At 46.2% G+C, this 19837-nt stretch overlaps 1 protein-coding gene across 6 annotated transcripts; it reads left to right on the top strand.

Moving 5' to 3' along the window:
* The first annotated feature begins 114 nt into the window (after nucleotides 1–114).
* On the top strand, nucleotides 115–15195 carry ADRM1 (ADRM1 26S proteasome ubiquitin receptor). 6 transcript variants are annotated; one of them, XM_053245497.1, is made up of 12 exons: nucleotides 117–269; nucleotides 3254–3390; nucleotides 4629–4787; nucleotides 5222–5432; nucleotides 5832–5948; nucleotides 6322–6445; nucleotides 7209–7295; nucleotides 8685–8766; nucleotides 11996–12225; nucleotides 12583–12740; nucleotides 13938–14040; nucleotides 14829–15195. In XM_053245497.1, exons 4-12 carry the CDS (start codon nucleotides 5223–5225, stop codon nucleotides 14933–14935), a joined length of 1218 nt encoding a protein of 405 aa, XP_053101472.1. In that variant the 5' UTR covers nucleotides 117–269; nucleotides 3254–3390; nucleotides 4629–4787; nucleotide 5222; the 3' UTR covers nucleotides 14936–15195. The 6 variants fall into 6 exon arrangements, with proteins under 6 accessions (XP_053101471.1, XP_053101475.1, XP_053101472.1 ...); XM_053245498.1 differs by having other exon boundaries at nucleotides 3214–3390; XM_053245499.1 differs by lacking the exon at nucleotides 3254–3390.
* The last annotated feature ends 4642 nt before the right edge of the window (nucleotides 15196–19837 follow it).

Here is a 19837-nt window from a genome sequence, read left to right as displayed (position 1 = left end):
CGGGGGCGGGGACGCTAAAGCCGCGAAGCATTCTGGGCTTTGGGGGATTCCCCCCCCTCTATCTTGCTTGAGTGGCAGAACCTTCCGGCCAGTGTGGGCGCGGCGAGGCGAAACGTGCCGCCCAATAGGCGGTGGCAGAGGGAGCGCGAGAAGGACGGGCTTCCGGTGTGAGGGGGAGGCCCTCAGGGAGCCGGAAGGAGGCTCTCTTGTATCGGAGGGGCAGTGACGGGGCGGAAAGTGGGTGCTGTTGAGGGAAACTGAGGCGGCAGGTAATGGGGGTCGCGCAGTGGTGGCGGCGGTGGCTGGAAGGGGAGGGGGAGGAGGGGGGATGCGCCTCGAACTGTGCGGGGGGGGCAGCTAGCCTATGGGGTGGGGGCCCCGAGGCAGAGGGAGCTGACCCCTTATAGGCGCAGTGGAACGGGGAGAGGCGGTGAGAGTGGGCCACACCATCCTCCGTTATAGCTTACCGATGTAGGCGTGCGGGTGGGCCCTATTTCTGTTTCAAGAAAAACCGGAAAGAAAAATAATATTTCTGGTTCTCATTTATTTATTTATTTTTGCTCGCAAGGACGACTTCTCTTTTAAACATAAGGCAACACTCGGCAGTATTTTGTTTCCCGCCGCCGCCACCCCGTTGTTGGAAAGTGGCATCTTCCACTCCTGACTCCTCCCTTCTGCTCCATTTGTAGATCTAGCTGAAGTTCTTCAGGTTTTGCTTCTGTAGTAACAGTCTCCCTCTCCTCCTCCTTCCTATTTTCTGACTCTTGGCGTTCCTCCGGTCAGTTCTTGTTCGGGTTGACCTATTATACACACGTCCCCCTCTAACTGAGCAAAGGGGCGCCTTTTAAAGTGGCGACTCTCTTATATTTAGTCGCGGGGAGCAACTGGCCCTGTCCAATCCCAGCACAGCACCCCCTAGTGGCTCTTCCTGGTGTGTGTCTTGAGTTTCTTTTTGTAGGCTGCGAGCCCTTTGGGGATGGGGATCCATCTCTTCCCTTCCCAGCCTCCCCCCGCCCACCAGAAACTGTTTTGAGAACTTCTGTGGAAAAGCGGTATATCTGTAGTAGTAGTAATTATGCTTAGCATTTATATGTCTCTTTTTTGTTACTCAGAGGGCTTCAGATACGTTATTGACCACAATAATGTATCCGAAAAACAGCTCTTTAAGGTAAATGTTGTTATCCTCATGTTGCAGATGAGATGGTTGAGAGAGAGTGACTTGGCTAAGAGTGGGCTGATAGAAGCAAGACTTGAACTGTGGAAGTCTTGGTTTGTACCTCAGTCAAAATAGAACACTGCAAACTTGATGGCCAGTTTAATGTTGTAGCATTTAGAGTGACTCCAGGGGGAAGCTTAGCTCTGTTCAAGGCTAAGAGGAAGTCAGTCTCCTCTCCCTCCTTGATTTATCTTGCAGAGATATTCTGAGGGTCAGCTGGGGTAGTTGCTAGGATATAAATATGACAATGTCTGTATAGTGCTTTGCATGTTTACAATTTAGAAAATAAACATAATGGTAAGAGTGAGTACTAGTGGTATTTTATGTAGAGCACAGTTTGCAAAGTGCTTAATTTTGTAAACTGAATGTTGCTGTTGGCTCCTTCATGTCCCATTTTTGCAAATGAGGGAGACAGAGACAGTGACTGGCACAAGGCCACACAATGAATCAGTGGCTGAAGCTGGAATTTGAACCTCAGTCTACCAGGTTCAGCTGCCTCTTACAAAAATAAGAATAAACTTGTGGTAGTACTAATTAGGATTTGGTAATCCTCCAGTGTTACTGGGGGGCCCTTGTCCTAAAGCACTGCCATTCCCTTTAAGATATTTGGTGTCCTGGAGTATAATGCTCTTCTAGAACGTAATGTATGCCCTGCATTTCTCCATAGGTTTTAGGTTGCTCCTCCCCATTGCCATATTTTGTCTCCTATTGCTTAATGATTCCTCCTTGCTTGATCCATTTTCACCAATCTCTGAAAGCTTGTGGTGTGACTGAAAGCCTATGCATGAAGTCTTTCCCTGCTTCAATATATTTTTCTAATATATATTTTGTAATATAGAAAATTTTGAATTTCCCCCTATTTTTCCTTCTATCTTTGTAGGTATACTTAGGCTTTTATTCCAAATAATTATTAAACTATGGAGGTTGCAGAAAAACCTTCCCTTTTTCTGGTTGCATTTCTGAAATTCAGCAGTGGTGCGGAGTGTGTCTGGCGGGGATTGTGCTAGCAGTTGTATGTGCGAGTTGCAAAATCGTTTGAAGGATGGTGTGGCATGCTTATACCAGTCATGTTGGTGTGAACATATCTGAAGTGGTGCAAGGAACTGGGACTGAATTTTAGCAAATACCTCTAGTCATTTTTATCTAAAGTACAAGTTACTAGTTCTTTATTCTCTTTATACAGTACATTGCAGAATGTGTGGAGACTCACAGTTGTTCAAAATATGGGTGGCATTTCTCTCCCATCAGTGGAATCTATCCTTTTTTTAAAAAGTTTGTGAGCTGGACAGGGATCCATCTTTATTCATTTTTATTCTTTATGTAAATTACTTTGGGAACTTTTGTTGAATAGGTATATAAATAGTAGAATTAGTAGTAGTAGTAATAGTAGTAAAAGTAGAATTATTAACTATATTGCCTTCCTGCCCCAAAACTACATGGGAACTTGAAATTTTCTTAGGTGTTTGCTCTGTTTAAAAGGGTAACATCAGTTTTCCTATTTTTGTTGCTTGAAAAAATAAAAATCTTTGACAAAACAAGGTTGTAGCATTTGGACTATCAATAGCAAGTTTGATATACTGTAATGGATCTTCCCTGAGCAGATTGGTGTAGAAAACAACTTCAAACTTAGAAGTAATTAAGAAGTTGTTAGTCTTTGCATTTTTAGGATTATATTCAGTTTTCCCTTCTCAAATGTTCTCTTCTTGCTCTGCACCCCTCCCACTGACTTTTATCGCTCTGAATTTAACTCGGTGATCACTTCATAAACTGCAAATTGTTGTTGCCATCACAGTGTTGTGTTAGAGGGCTTGAAAGCTGGGAAGTTCTTGGCTTTTGACAAAAAAAATCTGTCAACTAGCTAGCAACGAATAGTTGTGCTGTATCTTTTGAAGATTTGGTGTAGTAGTAAGACAAAGGGGCTGAATAACCTGGGTCAGAAAACAAACCCTGAACACAAGAGAAGTGTGCCTTTATGGGATACTGATACATTTCTGCAGAATCTCTTTGGCTACTATTCCATTTTCTCTTGGACCTAAGTACCTAGAAGTTCTGTTTAAGAGTAATCGAGAATCAGACTTGGAGTGGGGCCATGAACCAGGGCACTGATACTTCTGCTTTGGAGTGGAGGATGGTGCTGCAAGACTCCAGGATCTCTTGGTGTTGCTGCATTGATGGTGAGTTTTACTTCAGTCCCTGTTGTGTAAATGGCTATGCTTGGAAGGTGGCAGGCCCATTATAACTGCATTCTGATTCCTTAAAGAAAAGACTCATTTTTCAGTTGTGACATTCTAATTTTGCTAGATCTTTGATTTAATTTTTAAACGTTTGCTGTTTATATTTTCATTGAAATGTGTGGATATTTTTAAGTGTGTGCATATTGGAAATATATTTGTGCGCATGCACACATACGCTCTACATTGGAGTTCTTAATTGGGCTCCTTTTGTACACTGTGACCTGGTTCAGACATTATATGTAACCAGGATTGAATCCTAGTTTTGTGCAACCACCTTGGATTGTGTGCAAGGTGAGGAAGAATTCTACTTATGATTGTGGCTTAGAACAACCTGAGATCTGCCGTGGTGTCTCAGTTTAGTGATTCTGATCCTGGCTTATATGGAAACTGGCTAGAATAAGTTGGGATCATCTGGATCAAGAAACATACTAGTTTGGATCAGATGTTGAATCATTTCCTCCAAATGTGTGGAGGAGAAGAGTGGGATCATGCATGCCTGAGTCCAGGTGACATTGTGCAAAATTAAGATTCAATCCTACCTCTGCATACCTTCTGAACCAGTCCTGCTTTTAGCTTTGTGGTGGGGGCAAAACCAAGCTTACATGTTTGGTAGGGGGAATCAAATCAGTGGAAACAGTAGTCTTGTGATTCTTCCTTCAGATAATCCCACTCTATTTTGGTAAGAGCATCCTCATTTCTCTTCTGGGATATATGATACAGCACAGTGGGCATAGTGGGGAAATGCTTGACTAACAAGCAGAAGATTGCCAGTTTGAATCCCCGCTGGTACTATATCGGGCAGCAGCAATAGAGTAAGATGCTGAAAGGCATCATATCATATTGTGCAGGAGGAGACAATGGTAAACCCCTCCTGTCTTCTACCATAAGAAAACCACAGGGCTCTGTGGGCGCCAGGAGTGGAAATTGACTTGACGGCACACTTTACTTTTTTACTTTACAGTGGAGGCTATTGCTGTTCATTCAGTAGCAGGAAAAATAATTCCATAGGTGACCTTACTCTTTTGCTTTGCTGAGTTTCTGCTTCCTGGAATAAGTAGCAACTAGTATTCAAGGATCTAGAAACAGTTAATGTTGGTTTCCGTCAATGAAGCTTCTGTTGTTTGTTTTCAGCCAGTTGGTGCACCATAATAATGGTTTTCTAATGTTTCTCTTTGCAGACTCTGCATAAATACCACTTGAGTACCATCCTGACCCTGGAGGATCCCTTCAACCACATCACCAGAGGGCTTTGATGCCAGATGCAATCCTGACTGCTCTACTTAAATCCTGTGAAGAGCATACCAAGACCAGGGGGAGGTTGGAGGCTAGCGATCTGAGTGAGGAAGCTATGTATTGTCTTGCAAAGCATAGAGGGAGGAAGAACGGTCAGCATGATTTGCAAGAATGAATGAAGAAGGTTGTGGCTGCTCAGATACTTGGACGGCTGACCCTCACGAATCCTCATGATCGATAATCTGCCCCAAACTGGAACCTATACTGTGATGGTTTCAACCCAGTTAGGCAGTCTACTTGAGAAGAAGTTGGGGTTCACAGAAATTCTAGCTCAGTTCTGCTTACTTGGACAAATTGGCATTTTTAAAAAAGTCTTTAAATGCTGAGTTCTATAAATGCACTTGCCTCTCTTGGATACTTCTTACTAAGATAATGCTAGATTGCACTATTAGTAGAACTGTGTGTGTGTGTGAGAGAGAGAGAGAGAGAGAGAGAGAGGGAGATGCTTATTATGTAGCCTTGTTTTGTCTCTTTCTAGGATGTCTTCTGGTGCTTTATTTCCAAGCCTGGTGCCAGGCTCCCGGGGCTCGTCTAGCAAATACTTGGTAGAATTCCGTGCAGGAAAGATGTCTTTGAAAGGCAGCACTGTCACCCCGGACAAGAGGAAAGGACTTGTGTACATCCAGCAAACAGACGACTCCCTCATTCACCTCTGTTGGAAAGACAGGACTTCTGGAAATGTGGAGGATGTAAGTAGAATAAATCCATTTGTATATTTATGAGAAGGTGTGAAGGCAGGTGGATGTGTGAGGGAGATTACCAGCAAACAGAAATCTTCCTGTGCACATCTCTACTCTTCCCCTCAGTAGCAAGGTGCATGAATTCCAAATGCACATGCATCTTGCCACAGGAAGATGTGCACATTACTTTGAAGTATGTACAACTTATGCATTGCTGCTTATAACTTACAAAGCTTAAACCTGTACTGAAGGTTTGGCTAATGGCTGTAATAAAAACCGATTACTATATTGAAGGTGAGCCTTTTAACTTAAGCTTGATTGAGAAGATTGTGTGTGCTTAGAGTAGTGGATGTGAACAAGCTTTGATGGGAACATAAGGATTTTTTTATAAATTACTTTGTATTTCAGGACTTGATTATTTTTCCTGACGACTGTGAATTTAAGAGGGTGCCTCAGTGTACTACAGGCCGTGTGTATGTGTTGAAATTCAAGGCTGGATCCAAACGACTTTTCTTCTGGATGCAGGTTTGTGACCGCCTAAGTCTCTGTGACCTGCACATGTTCTCTCCAGTGATCTCTCTGATTTTTTTTTCATCTGTGTGAGGAATGAGTTTTGTTCTGGGTGGGAGTATCAAGGCAGTGTGCGCGCACATGCATTCAGAGTGGGGCCTTCCTGATTCAAACTGAGCGGGATCTAAAATTGACTGAGTAGACATCAAAAAACTTGTGAGTGCAAGCATGTGCACATGCCTTAGAGGGAACACTGGTCCTCTCTCCTGTTAGCAGATAATGTCACGTAATGAATGCTGTGTCTGCTACAGCATAATGTTAATGAGAGATGCTGAGGTGCTGCGAATTAGACACATTTGTTTCTAAGGTACATTAACTTTCTTTCTAGGAGCCCAAGACAGAGAAAGATGAGGAGCACTGCCGTAAAGTGAATGAGTATCTCAACAACCCACCGATGCCTGGAGCTCTAGGTGGAAGTGGAAGTGGAGGCCATGAGCTTTCAGCCCTTGGAGGTACAGCCACTTACCCATATTCCTTTTCTGGACTGCTTTCTTGGTCCGCTAAATGCCAGTTCTAATACTTTGGAGAAGTATTATGTATAGGTGGCCCTCATTATTTGCGAGGGTTCCATTCTCGTCTGTATGCGCGAATACAGAAACTGCAAATAACACAAGCTTACTCCTATGGGAATCTAGGGGCTAGGTTCCTTAAGCTTTAAAAAAAAAAGTTTCAGAAAAGCAGAAATATAATGTGCTTTACAGCAAGGCCGCCCCAAACCCAAATCCTCCTAGTTTTTGTGAGAAACTTTTGCCAAAAATCTTGGAATTTTTTTTTTTTTTAAGGAGCCACAAAATGGCAGCTGGAAATGACGTTGGAAGTCATTTCTGGCCACCCAGGAATTGCAGATGGGTGAAGAGAGTCTGCAATACTGTGGATAATGAGGGTTACCTGTATTTAAAAATATCCTGTCTTTTAGCAGCAAAACTTCCTGCGAAACAATTATTGTTAATCAGGCTAAAACTCAAACATTAGCAAAAGCAGATGTAAAAGGTATAAAAGTTGAATTCCAGTAAAAGCCAAAATGGCAATAAAGCCCAGCCAGCAAGGCAGTGATAAAATGTAACAAAAGCTAACAAGAATAAGATGCTTTCTTTACCTGCTGTCTAAAAGCTAGTAATCTATTAAGTATAACCTTAATAACTTGCTTCCAGTTTAAATAGCCTTCTATTTATGTGGGTGCTTGTAAACATGTGAATGTATTGTTTTTGTTTGCAGGTGAGGGTGGTTTGCAGAGCCTTCTGGGAAATATGAGCCATAACCAGCTCATGCAGCTGATTGGACCAACAGGCTTAGGAGGACTTGGTAAAATTCTTTTTTATATGTTTTTACTGAAATAGTGTGAGCCTAGGTTAATCTTTTCCTGATGTTTCCTTCAAGTAAGGTGCGTCCCCAAACAACTTGTCTGCATGTAACTAAAAAATGATCAGTCACCTGACAAAAAGCAGTAGCCAGCAACATAGATAGGTCCCATCTTCCCCCTGCCAGCCCCATTTGCAAATGCCTTTGTTCAATATGGGAACAGTAGCATCTAGCCACTAGCTGATGCCTACTATAATTTGAAAATGGTGGCATTTGTATGATACTAGAGGATTTCAAAGACCTTTTTATTTGTTGTACCTGGGTACAGGGGGGCTTACTGGCTAGGTCATGCCTCTTACTCATCAGCCGTAGCCCTAGTTCTCTGAAAGAACAGCATTTGTCTGCAGAGGCAAACACTGTACTTGGGTAGAGTTTCTCTCTATGATGGAATGCTGGATGTCCAGTGCTTGGATTGCAGAACCTGGGTGCCGTGTTTGTCTCTGCAGGCAAACAATCAGTGTGGGCTGGAGGATGAAGCTATGGAGAACTCCAGTGCAGTGAGAGGAGCTAGCCAGCATATGCTCCCATTTCCCCATATCTCTGTACAATATCAACTGAACAGAGTACAGGTGGCTCTTGTTATTTGCAGGGGTTCTGTTCCCACCTACAACTGTGGATAATGAAACCTTAGGTCAATGGGAATTGGAGGGGTTTGGTCCGGAGCCTTAGAATAAGATAGGGGGAAAGCAGAAGTAAGGATGGAGCACATCATTGTACCTTGGCCGCCTCAGCTCTCCCCCTCTCCAGGTGCTCCAGCAGTGCCCCACAGCTGCTTTCCAGTAATGCATAATAGTGAGGTTTTCCCCACCCCACAGCTGAAGTCCAACACTTAGCAGCACCAACCCCTGGCCTGATTGGTTGGTAAGTTGGTCAAAGAGGCAGCATAGAATTGACTCCAGTTCAAATAAACACACACAGGGTCTTCCTTCACTCCATTGATCCACTGCTGGAGTTAGCAGTACTCTAGCTCTCTCCAGCCTCTGGCCTGCAGCAGTGAAAATCAAGTTTAAAAAGCAGTGGAGTTCCTTCATTCCACTGTTGGAGTTTGCAGTATTCCCATCTTTCTCTCCAGTCTCTGGCCTGCAGCATCAAGAATCAAGTTTAAGAAGCATGGTCTAGGTAGGCAGTTATCTAGTGGAAAGTAGCAAAAGGACTAAAAACCTCTGGCTTTCTGATGTAAGCCTGGCTGATGGTGATCCTGTATAAAAAACCACTGGGAAAAGTTGTATGTCTCTTTGTATATGGAAGCTAGAGTGTCTGAATTAGTCTTTGGACAAGATAGTATGTGTTAAACCTCTGTTTAAGTAGATGTCCCTCTTTCTTTTGCGGAAGGTGGGCTTGGAGCTCTGACAGGCCCTGGTCTGGCTAGTCTGCTAGGAAGCGGGGGCCCCCCAACAAGCAGCTCTTCGTCAAGGTAGGAGATTCCTCTGCTGCGACTCTTGCAAAACCAAGAAATGTTTATATGGCAGATTGATAATACATGACAAACCCTCTTCATTGCCTAAGGTCCTTGAAGCCATTTCCCATGGGTTCCTGCTATTCTGCTGCTGTCATATTGAAGGGCATGCAGCCCTTTGGGTAGAGCCAGTTGTGTGGGTCGATAATACCAGGTGGTTCAGCTTTGATCCAGGTGAAGATATGAAGCTGCTTTCTGCTCAGTCAGCCATTGGTCCATCTAGCTCCATATATAATCTGTACTGACTGGCAGGGGCTCTCCAGGGTTTCAGGCAGGGTCCTTCCTAGTTGTACCAGGAGATGCCAGGGATTGCATTTGGAATCTTCGGCGGGCAAAGCGTGTCCTCTGCCACTGAGCGGTGGCTTCTCTCCAGGTGCAGCTGGCCCTGCTCATGTCATTGCTCTGTGAGCCCTCAAGTGTTGTGTCAGTACTGTAGGATGAACTTCAGGAAAAGAAGTTCCTGTAGTAACAATATAATTAAAGGGGGCCTGAATATATTTTTTTTGCGGGTGGGGCTTCATTTAGGAGGGTTGACTAGAGAACCTAAAGGGAGGACAGTTTGATGAGAAGATGTCAGTTGGATTATAAGCACAATAGTAGCTTTTTGGCTTTTGTAGTGGTTTCCTCGTAAAACCTGACACCCAGCTGGCTAAGCAATAATACTGATAAGACACTAAGTGCTTAAAGTATTGTATATACCTCTCTCTCCCCACCCTCTGTGTGTGTGTGTGTGTGTGTGTGTGTGTGTGTGTGTAAGTTTCTCTGCTGCCTGGAGCCGAGGACATCTCTGAGAGAGTGGGTTTTCTTTCCCCCATGCTCCTAGGAAGGATGATTAGAAAATTGCTACAAGCCTTAAGAGCCCAGACAGGATAACCCCGCCCAGCACTTCTAGTCCTGCTGCACTCCTAGGCAGATCTCTACAACTTATCTCTCTCAAATTTCCATAAGGATCATTCAGTCTATCTTTTCCTACTCCAACCTAATCTGTAACACTTTCTTTCTTGCTATAGATCTGCTATTAGTTTGTGTTTACATACTCGTTTAAAACAAAACCCACCCTTTTTCGTTTCTCCTTCCTTGCCTCTCAGTCTTTGTGTGCCTGTGGAGTAGCGACAGGCGATTGGCACATTTTGCTTCCAAAGGGAACAAACAGAATGGGAATCTCGCTCTCTACCCGAGTGCCGGCTTCACCCCCTCCTGTGGCACCACCATTAACTGCTGAGCCGTGAGGCCAGGGAGAAATGGAGGATGCCAAACCAGGTCCCTCTCAGCCCAGCAGAGACACCTGGAGCTCAGTCAGAGCCCGAAGAGAGACTGAGCCGGACAGCGTGGGCCAGGCATCCGCCTTGCTCCCACCGCTGCCAAGTGCTCCAGGGCAGTTGCGGGTCCTTTCCACTCCGAGCGGTAACAGCTCCACAGCTTTGGTGGGAAGGTCTGGAGCTGCTGCCAGCTGAGGCTGCACTTCTCCAACCTCCTTGCTATTGACCACGGACTGTCAGGGAGCAAGAACAGGAGCACAAAGGGGCACTGCGTTGACTGTGCAGAGGGATGTTTCGTCTGTGCCAGTGAGATCCTTCCTCGGTTCGGCCACTAAGGGTGCCTCCCCCGTGGGTCCCTCCTCAGTACCAGTGAGGACTCTAGGGTCAGTTAGTCTTCTGGCAGTCAGCATCAGCATGAGGTCACAATAACCAGTCCCTCTTCTTCAGGCAGTTAGTACCAACAATATGGCATGTGATCTTTCTTTCTTTCTTTCTTTCTTTCTTTCTTTCTTTCTTTCTTTCTTTCTTTCTTTCTTTCTTTCTCTACACACATTCACACGTGTGTAAAAACAAGAACACCTTGAAGTTGTTCACACAGCCAAAACCTGGGTAGGACACTTGGAAGACAGGAGCTGCTTAGGACAGCTTTTCCTCCTACCATGGTCAAATGCTGGGTATGCAAGCCGTGTAGGACAGCACTGTCCTATCCTGCTCCTGTCTCCTACACAGGCACGTTATCCTTCTGCTTACCTAGTTATTTGCTCCCACACAACTGAAACTTGGGAGCATGCACAGCTCTCAAACCTGATTAGGACACTTTGGTTGTGTGACCAGCATAGGAACATGGGAAGCTGCCATATACTGAGTCAGACCATAGGTCCATCTAGCTCAGTATTGTCTACACAGGCTTGCAGAGGCTTCTCCAAGGTTGCAGGCAGAAATCTCTCTCAGACCTGTCTTGGAGGGAACTTGGAGCCTAGATGCTCTTCCCAGAACGACTCCATCTTCTGAGGGGAATATCTTACAGTGTTTACACATCAAGTCTCCCATTCCTATGCAACCAGGGCGGACCCTGCTTAGCTAAGGGGACAAGTCATGCTTGCTACCACAAGACCAGTTCTCCACCTTTGCCTTCTTCCTAGGCAACATTTGGTCGCAGGGTGCTGCAACAGGTACTTCCCCCAGAGTAGACAGGGGCACTTGGAGATGTCCTCGGCTCCTGGCAGCAGAGAAAGGAGCATGGGTTCACTTACCAGGAAGGCTTCTTCTTGCTGCTGAAGCTGAGGACATCTTGGCCCTCCCAGGTGGCATCCTGGCCTACTTCACACTGGGATCGACACAGGCTTATACTGTTGTTTAAGTTGGGTTGATTTTCACTTCGTACTACTGTTTTTTTATGCCTCTTTCTAAATATCCTTACCTTAGTTCTACCAGTTGTGTACATACATGTTCTACTCTATCCTAGCAGGGTAGGGTCTGCAATGTTCTCGCATTTGGCCTAAAAGAACTGGGCGGAGTTATCCTGTCCAGGCTCTTAAGACTTGTAGCAATTTTCAGTTAGTCCTGCCTAGGAGCATGAGGGAAGGATAACCCACTCACTCGGAGATGTCCTCGGCTCCAGCAGCAAGAAGAAGCCTTCACGGTAAGTGAAACAGTGCTCCTTTCCCTGCAGAAATGAGTGGTCTGCCTGTAAATTGCAGTTTTTAAAGTAGAGATTTCAGACTGTGGTAGAAGTCACCTCTCCCCCCACCCAGCCCTTACGTAAGGGCATGTTGAACAAACTCAATATGTTTTATTTAGGGAGAGGGGACCTCTTAGTAGCTATTGGTACTCTGACACATTTATCGATGTTTGCCACAGGCAGAAAGTCTTTCAGAGTCAGATTTAAATTCATTGGTTGGGAGCTCATGACACTAATTGCCTTCTAGCTCCCGCAGCCAGTCAGCCGCTGTGACCCCGTCTTCCAGTACTTCCTCCACGCGGGTAACACCTGCTCCTACTGCTCCTGCGGCTGCCTCTACGACCAGTCCTAGCCCCGCCCCGAGCTCAGGAAATGGGACAAGCACAGCAACAAGCCCTACCCAGCCCATCCAACTGAGTGACCTCCAGAACATCTTAGCAACTATGAATGTGCCAGCTGGGGCAGGAGGACAGCAAGGTAAAGTGAGGGTGGAGGGAAGATGGTGAAAGTAACACTCTTTCCCAGGAAATAAACATGCTTAGGATTCATGTTCTAGACCAGGCCCACTCCACTTCAGCCCTCCTGCTGGTGTTGGCCTACAATTCCCATAATCTCTGGCTATTGGCCGCTATGGCTTGGGATTATGGGAGTTGTAGTCCAAAACCTTCCAGCTAGGGGGCCAAAGTTGAGCATGCCTGTTCTAGACTTAGCTTTGATCAGTTGAGGGTTCCTCACATTGCATTTTAAAGTGGCAAAGTTCTGTCTAGAGCAGCTTTGCCCATTCCTGGTGCCTCTGCCTCCACCCTTGATGATCTTGTTGCTTTCTTCCTCCAGTTGACCTGTCCAGTGTGCTGACCCCTGAGATAATGGCACCCATTCTGGCAAATACAGAGGTTCAAGAGCGTTTGCTGCCTTACCTTCCCTCTGGAGAATCTTTGCCTCAGACAGCAGAGGAGATCCAGAACACACTGACCTCGCCACAGTTTCAGCAGGTAAACGCTCTCACTAGGGAAACGGGAAATGTGGGCAGCCAGTTGGTTGGGGCTGCTGGCTTGAGCAAGAAGAGCCGGTGAGGCTCGTGTTAAACAGAACTGAAAAAAGCCTGGCCAGGATGGACCTTCAGTTGCCTTCGGGCACACTCCAGAGGGCTCTGTGCAGAGCAAATACTACTCGTCTGAAAATGGCTGGAAAACAGAGTGACTGAGCTCAAGGGATTAGGGTGCTGCTGGTGCACGCCTTAGACAAGCCTTCAGTGGATGTATAGTGCAGGGAGAAGTAGCACCAGCATTTCCCATCTGTGTTGTTGGGCCCTTAGACCATCTTTGTGCAAAAAAAGTCAGTCCATGTAACCCATGAAACTCCTCTTTACTAGTCCAAAAGTTCCCTTCTTGCCTCCCGCAGGCTGTGGGTATGCCACAAAGCAGCTTTCATCCAGTCTACAAAAAAACTGTTGCCTTAAAGCGATCAAGGCAACAGCAATTACTTGCTGCTGGTGATCAAGCAAGTTGTAATTAAGCCTGTTTGAGAAGGGTTAGTCCTATGCTGCTTAGCTGTGAGCCCACGTTTTCTTTAATGGCCTGCTGAATGAACTGGTGGTGGTACTTCGGTGTCGATTGGCAGTAAATGGGTTGGGGGAAACATAAGCTAGGGAAATTTTGTTTTCTTGAAAAACTTGGCCTTTTGGAGCAAATCTGATTGTGCCAGAAACTCTGGATCTTTTGAAAGGTTTCTGACTCCATTCTGCTTGTCAGGCATGACTTGTCCCCTTAGTTAAGCAGGGTCCGCCCTGGCTGCATATGAATGGGAGACATGTGAGTACTGTAAGATATCCCCCTTAGGGAATGGAGCCGCTTTGGGAAGAGCATCTAGGTTCCAAGTTCCCTCCCTGGCATCTCCAAGTTAGAGCTAAGAGACACTCTCACCTGCAACTTTAGAGAAACTGCTGCCATTCTGTGTAGACAATACTGAGATAGATGGACCAATGGTCTGACTCAGTATACGGCAGCTCCCTATGATCCTATCCTGCTGGAAAGTTTTAGCGGGCTTGAACTTCTAGAAATTGGAATATCCTTATCTTGACAATGAAGCCTTCTCAAGTCTAATTTGATGATGATGATGATGATGATGATTAATTTGGTGTACTGCTTTTTTTACCAAAAAGTTCACACAACTCTTTTTTTCCTCTGCAGGCCCTGAGCATGTTCAGTGCTGCCTTGGCTTCTGGGCAGCTGGGTCCTCTAATGAGTCAGTTTGGTTTACCAGCTGAGGCAGTAGAAGCAGCAAACAAAGGTGGTAAGTTCCTTTTTTGTTGATGGAGCTGCTCTGTGGCAATAATGGAACTTCTTTTGGCTTATAGATGCTACTCTAGAAAATTAAGACTAAATTAATCTTGTCTTGATTTGAAAGTGCCTGAAGTAGGGGACAGGGTAAAAAGCGGCAGCTCTGGTTCAGCTGCCTGTGTTCTGACAAAGTGAAACTTGAGGGGATGTGCTCTTGTCCAGTTGGAGAATATTGAGTGGAATATCATTCTGTAGGTTGAGAGTGCTTTGTAGATTTCAGCCCTTATGAACATGAGAAGACAGAGTAGATGCTTTAAATGCATCTGTTTTAAAACCAACTCTTACTTTAGTCTGTGTCTTGTAATATAAGACTTGTTACATTTGTGCTATTTATACTGCTTTTGGTAACAAACCACAGCATACAGCTCTGAATGTCTTGTTATGGAGGTGGGGTGAAGTTAGTAATCATGGGCCAATGGTAGAGTTGAGTTTAGGAGATCAGATAAGTTTGGTTTCTGCTACAGGATTGTTACATCTCACTTCTGGGAGTGTTTTTAAAAAGGTGATAACAGCAAGCAAATATTTGCAGATGGCACATGAAAAACACTTTGATCAGATCCCATTCTAAAGAAGGGATCGGGCAATCCTAATTAGCTTACCCTAGAATTCTCATTCTGTGTTCGTCTTTATTTTGCCATGTCATTCCCTTGAAACACAAGATTAATGGGCAGCCTGTTTTTCTATGGCATATAGTCTTCTGTTCCCAGTTACCAATTTAATTTGTGTTTTGTTTTTTTTTAGACGTAGAGGCCTTTGCAAAAGCAATGCAGAACAATGTCAAATCTGAACAAAAGGAAGGAGACTCGAAGGATAAGAAGGATGAAGAAGAAGACATGAGTTTAGATTAGGCTCCTTAACTGTCTCAGGGGTACTGCTAGAGCTTAAGTTTATGATAAGTAGGATCACTAGCTAACGTCACATATTGAATCTACAAAGTAAAGGGTCTCTGCCAAACTACTTCTGGGTTTTCTGGGTCTTTTCCCCACTTGCTACAGTCTCAAACAGATGTTTGTCTTTGTGGCCTTAAATACGCTCTGGAAGTTTTATTGTTACCCTTTGGATATATTTGGTTTACCTAATTAAATGAAACGTCTTGCATCTAACTTCAGCTGCAACTATAACCTTGGGATTTTTACAGCCCACATATATCATGTTGGCAGTATAATTTAATTTTTATTTTGTTTATACAGTCTACATCCAAAAGCTACTTTAGCATCATTTTGAAGACTTGAACAAAAAAGGATTGAAAGCAGCAATAAAGATATAAAGTATGTGTAGAACAGGCAGCTGCAAATACTGGTGTTCCTAACACATTATTATAGTATCTTTGTCAGGGAAAGTTCATAATAGTACTCTTCAAAGCTGTTTCTAGTTTGCAGCTGGCTTATGAAAGAGCTGCATGTATCCACATGTCCCTTAAAGTTATCATCAAAACATATTGGCAACATCACTATTTGCAACTGTAGTTTTAGTTGGTCTCTGTGCAGTAGAACGGAGCATTGGTTTCACTTACTGTGAAGGCTTCTTCTGGTTGCTGTTGCCAGGGACACCTCGTGGGTTATCCTCCTCCACTAGCTCTGAGGAAGGAAAGATCTGATTTGATAGAAAAACAAGGCTATGCCCCCTCAGGGCTGAGGAGATAACCCCGCCCCAGTTCTTTCGGGCCGAGTCACAAGAGGACAGTGTGAGATAACACAGTAAAGATGAGAAACCATGAAACAGTAAGCAACAAACATATACAATGAACTGGATTTCACGTCATCTGGCATGGCAGTATGACTTTAAAATGCATATAAAACAATTAGAAATACATATAGGTACAAGATGGAGCCTGACTCCTGTATGAGGAAGAAGTGTATTCTAGAGGCTGAGAGTCAGTAGCCAGGTGACCCCAACCAGGGAGAGGCAAGGCGCACTAAACCAGGTGGGCCGAGGTGTCCCTGGCAATAGCAACCAGAAGAAGCCTTCACGGTCATGGTAAGTGAAACCAATGCTCCGTTCTCGGTTGCTGCTGCCAAGGATACCTTGTGGGACATACTACAGCTTGACCAATAGGGTGGGAGCGCTCCTGCCTATTCCTGAGGGAAAACCCGCTGAAGAACCTGCCTGCCAAAGGCAGCTTGAAGGGTGGCATGGGGTTCTATCTTATAGTGCCTGGTGAAAGTTGAAGGTGCAGACCAGGTTGCAGCCCTACAAATGTCTTGAGCTGGGGTGTTAGAGGAGAAGGCGGCTGTGGTAGCTGCAGCTCTTGTGGAATGTGCCATTACGTGGGATGGAGGTCTCATTTGCTGCTCCTCATATGTCATAACAATACATGCTCGGATCCACTTGGCAATAGTCGAGGAGGTTACAGCTGAGCCCATTGATCTGGGGTGAAAAGAGAAGAAGATTTTTTCTGTAGAGCGAAAGGATGCAGTCCTCTTTATATACTTCTTGAGACATCTACGTACATCCAACTTATGCCATAATTTTTCCCTCTCGTGTACTGGGTGAGGGCAGAAAGATGGTAGAAAGACGTCTTGGGACTGTTGGAAAACTGAGATGACTTTCGGCCTAACAAAGGGGTCCAGAATCAGCCTGACAGCCTCTTTTTCAAAAACACAGAAGGACTTGTCCACAGATAACACTCTGAATTATGAGACCCTCCTGGCTGAGGTAATTGCTACCAGGAAGGCCAGTTTGAAGGACAAAACCTTGAGTGGGATGGTGGAGATGGGCTCGAAGGGGGACTGCTGAAGAGCCCTCAGTACCATGTGAAGGTCCCACAAAGGAAACCCGTGAACAGTTGGAGGTGACAGTAGGGTAGCCCCTCTCAGAAAACGTTTGAGATGTGGGTATGTTTGCCATTTGTCTTCTGGATTCCCAGAGATGAGGCCTATGAGGGAAGATGCCTGGCACTTTAGGGTGTTCGGTCTCAGGCCTTGGTACCTCCCCTAGGAATGGAATGCCACACCGACCAACGCAGAAAAGCCCTCCAGGTACATTGATAAATACGATTAGTGGAAGGTCTGCGAGATGCCAGCATGGTCTTGAGGACATTTGCCGAATATCCAAACTGCTTCAAGGTTCGCCGCTCAATCTCCATGCGGCAAGCCTTAACCAGCCCAGGTCGTGGTGGTGCACAGGTCCCTGCGACAGGAGGTAGGGGCTGACTGGGAGTTCCCATGGGGCTTTTGTTGACAGGTGCAGGAGCTCCAGGAACCAAGGCCGACGGGGCCAGAATGGGGCTATGAGGATGACCTGAGCTCGAAGCAGGCACACTCCTCAGAACCCTGGCCAGCAAGGGAATTGGAGGGTAGTTATACAGAAGACCCTCCGGCCACTGGGTAGATAGTACATCCACAGCCATTGCTTCCCTGCAGGGGAACCGGGTCATAAAGAGAGTCAGTTGCGCGGAGTGGCAAACAGATTGACCACGGGAGTGCCCAACCTCCTTGTGATTTCCTGAAATATTTTCAGATGTAGTGACCACTCCCCTGGGTGGAGATCCTCCCTGCTGAGCCAGTCTGCTACTTTGTTTAGCTCGCCCTTGACATGATGAGCTGTCACTGAGGTGACATTTACCTCTGCCCAAGAAAGAAGGAGATTCGCCTCCTGGTGCATGGATCTGGATCAAGTTCCCCCTTGTCGGTTTACGTGGGCTTTGGCAGTGTTGTCTGTCTTTATTAAGATGTGGCGACCCTGGACTGTGGATTGAAAAGCTTCCAGCGTGAGGCGAATGGTGTGGAGTTCCCGCCAGTTGATGCTGTGGCGTCTCTCCTGATCGTCCCACAGACCCTGGGCTGTTAGGTGGAGACAGTGGGCCCCCCAGCCCGTTGCTGGCATCGGTGGTCACGATGAGTCTCGGGGAGTCTAGAAACTCCTTCCCTCAAAGAAGGTTTTCTGGTGCCAGCCACCAACGAAGCAACGTTTGAAGCATGGGTTGAACATGCATCCTAATCCTTTTCTTTCGTGCAATGGCCTCCTGTTGAGGGAGCAAGAACCATTGTAGAGGTCGTAGATGTAGATGGGCCCATAGCACCACCTCTGTGGTTGAGACCATTAGGCCTAGGAGCCTTGCCAGGGACAAGATGAGAGCTGTTGATGCCACCCAGATCTCCTGTATTTCTCCCGTTAAGTTTTGTAGCGGTCTTGAGGCAGGAAGAGACGATCTTCCGCTGTGTTTATGATGACACCCAGGTGATGTAGCTGGTGGCTTGGTACAAGCTGGCTCTTTTGACTGTTTGTCATGAATCCGTGATGCTCTAACTCCGAGATGGTTAGTGCCAGATCATGTTGGGCTTCTAGACTGGAGCGCGACTGTACAAGCAAATCGTCCAAGTAGGCGAATACCTGGACCCCCCGAAGCCAGAGATGTGCCACCAAGGGAGCCAGGACCTTGGTGAACATTCTGGGGGCGGATGACAGCCTGAATGGGAGAACAGCGTACTGATAATGGAGACCGGCATACTTGAAGCGAAGCAAGCTTCTGCTGTCCGGATGTATCATAACATGCAAATATGCCTTCTTGAGGTTGATTGAGGCTAAGAGGTCTATGTGGTGCAGGGCCTCTGCGACGGACTGTAACATCTCCATCGTGTTGGGATGCTTTAAATCCAGCACCGCTCCTCTGGACCCGTCTCTTTTGGGGACAGTGAGCAGAATAGAATAGACACACCCCGCCCCCCCGGAGGGGAGGGAACTGGTTCCACCACTCTGATTTTTAGGAGGTGATTAATGGCCTGGGACATTTTGGAATGCTTTGTCCATGAGCGGGACCTTGGGGTGGGAAGGAATCTTGTGGGGGGTGGGGAGTGTCCAATTCTATTTTGTAACCATTCCTGATAATCCTTAGAACCCAATTGTCTGTTACGGAAGATTTCCAAGGAAGAAGGAAGGCTGTTAGGCGGTCTCCCAGTATGGCCTTCTGTGAGTCATTGATGTGGTTTTGGCTTGGCGGGAGCGGGCTGCTGTTTGAAGAACCCGCAGCCCCTGTAGGAGGGACGTTGACAGCCCCAGTAGCCCCTCTGTTGCCTTGTATTGGCGAAAGGGACCCTCAGAGACCCGATCAGACCGTGCTCTAATTGGCTGAGGGGAGGTAGCGCGAGTCTTGCGGCGGGCCGGGCAGCGAGCTTTGTGGACGGCTCTATGGTGGCTGCCTCTGCTGCTGCTGAAGAGCGGGAGCGTTTCGCTGAGTAGAGAGTGGGACCAAATTGCAGGCTGTGGGCTTGTCGAAGGGCTTGGAGGTGTCGGGGCCGAAAAACCGCTTGGCAAGACCCTCAGGGCACCAAAACTATTGTTCCCCTGTGCTCACACTCCATAAACAGAGAGACGGATGAGCGGGGAAAGGCGGGGGGAGGGGAGAAGCAGGAGAAAACATGAAGTTTTTTTGTTTGTTTTTAACACAAGTTATAGTGAGTAATAAAGAGACAGGTGAGTGAAAAGGTAGGAAGTACAGGATTCACAAAGACAAAAGACTCTAGCAAGGACAAAAAAACGCTGAGAGAAAATTCTGTTGCCTGGAGCTGAGTGAGGACAGAAAGAACTGGGGCGGGGTTATCTCCTCACCCCTGAGGGGGTGTAGCCTTTCCCCCCATCAAATCAGATCTGTCCTGCCTCGGAACTAGTGGAGGAGGATAACCCACAAGGTGTCCCTGACAGCAGCAACCAAGAATGTTTGACTTAGCGTCTAGCGAATGGCGTGGAACAACAGCTCTGAATGTGTGTAGAAGTTGGTACGTGTATGTCTTATTTCTGCCAGTTTCCCCTGC

The sequence above is a fragment of the Hemicordylus capensis genome, chromosome 4, assembly GCF_027244095.1.
Source record: "Hemicordylus capensis ecotype Gifberg chromosome 4, rHemCap1.1.pri, whole genome shotgun sequence".
Lineage (NCBI taxonomy): Eukaryota > Metazoa > Chordata > Lepidosauria > Squamata > Cordylidae > Hemicordylus > Hemicordylus capensis.
The sequence above is the reverse complement of the archived record's forward strand: the minus strand, read 5'-3'. Positions and strand labels throughout refer to the sequence as shown.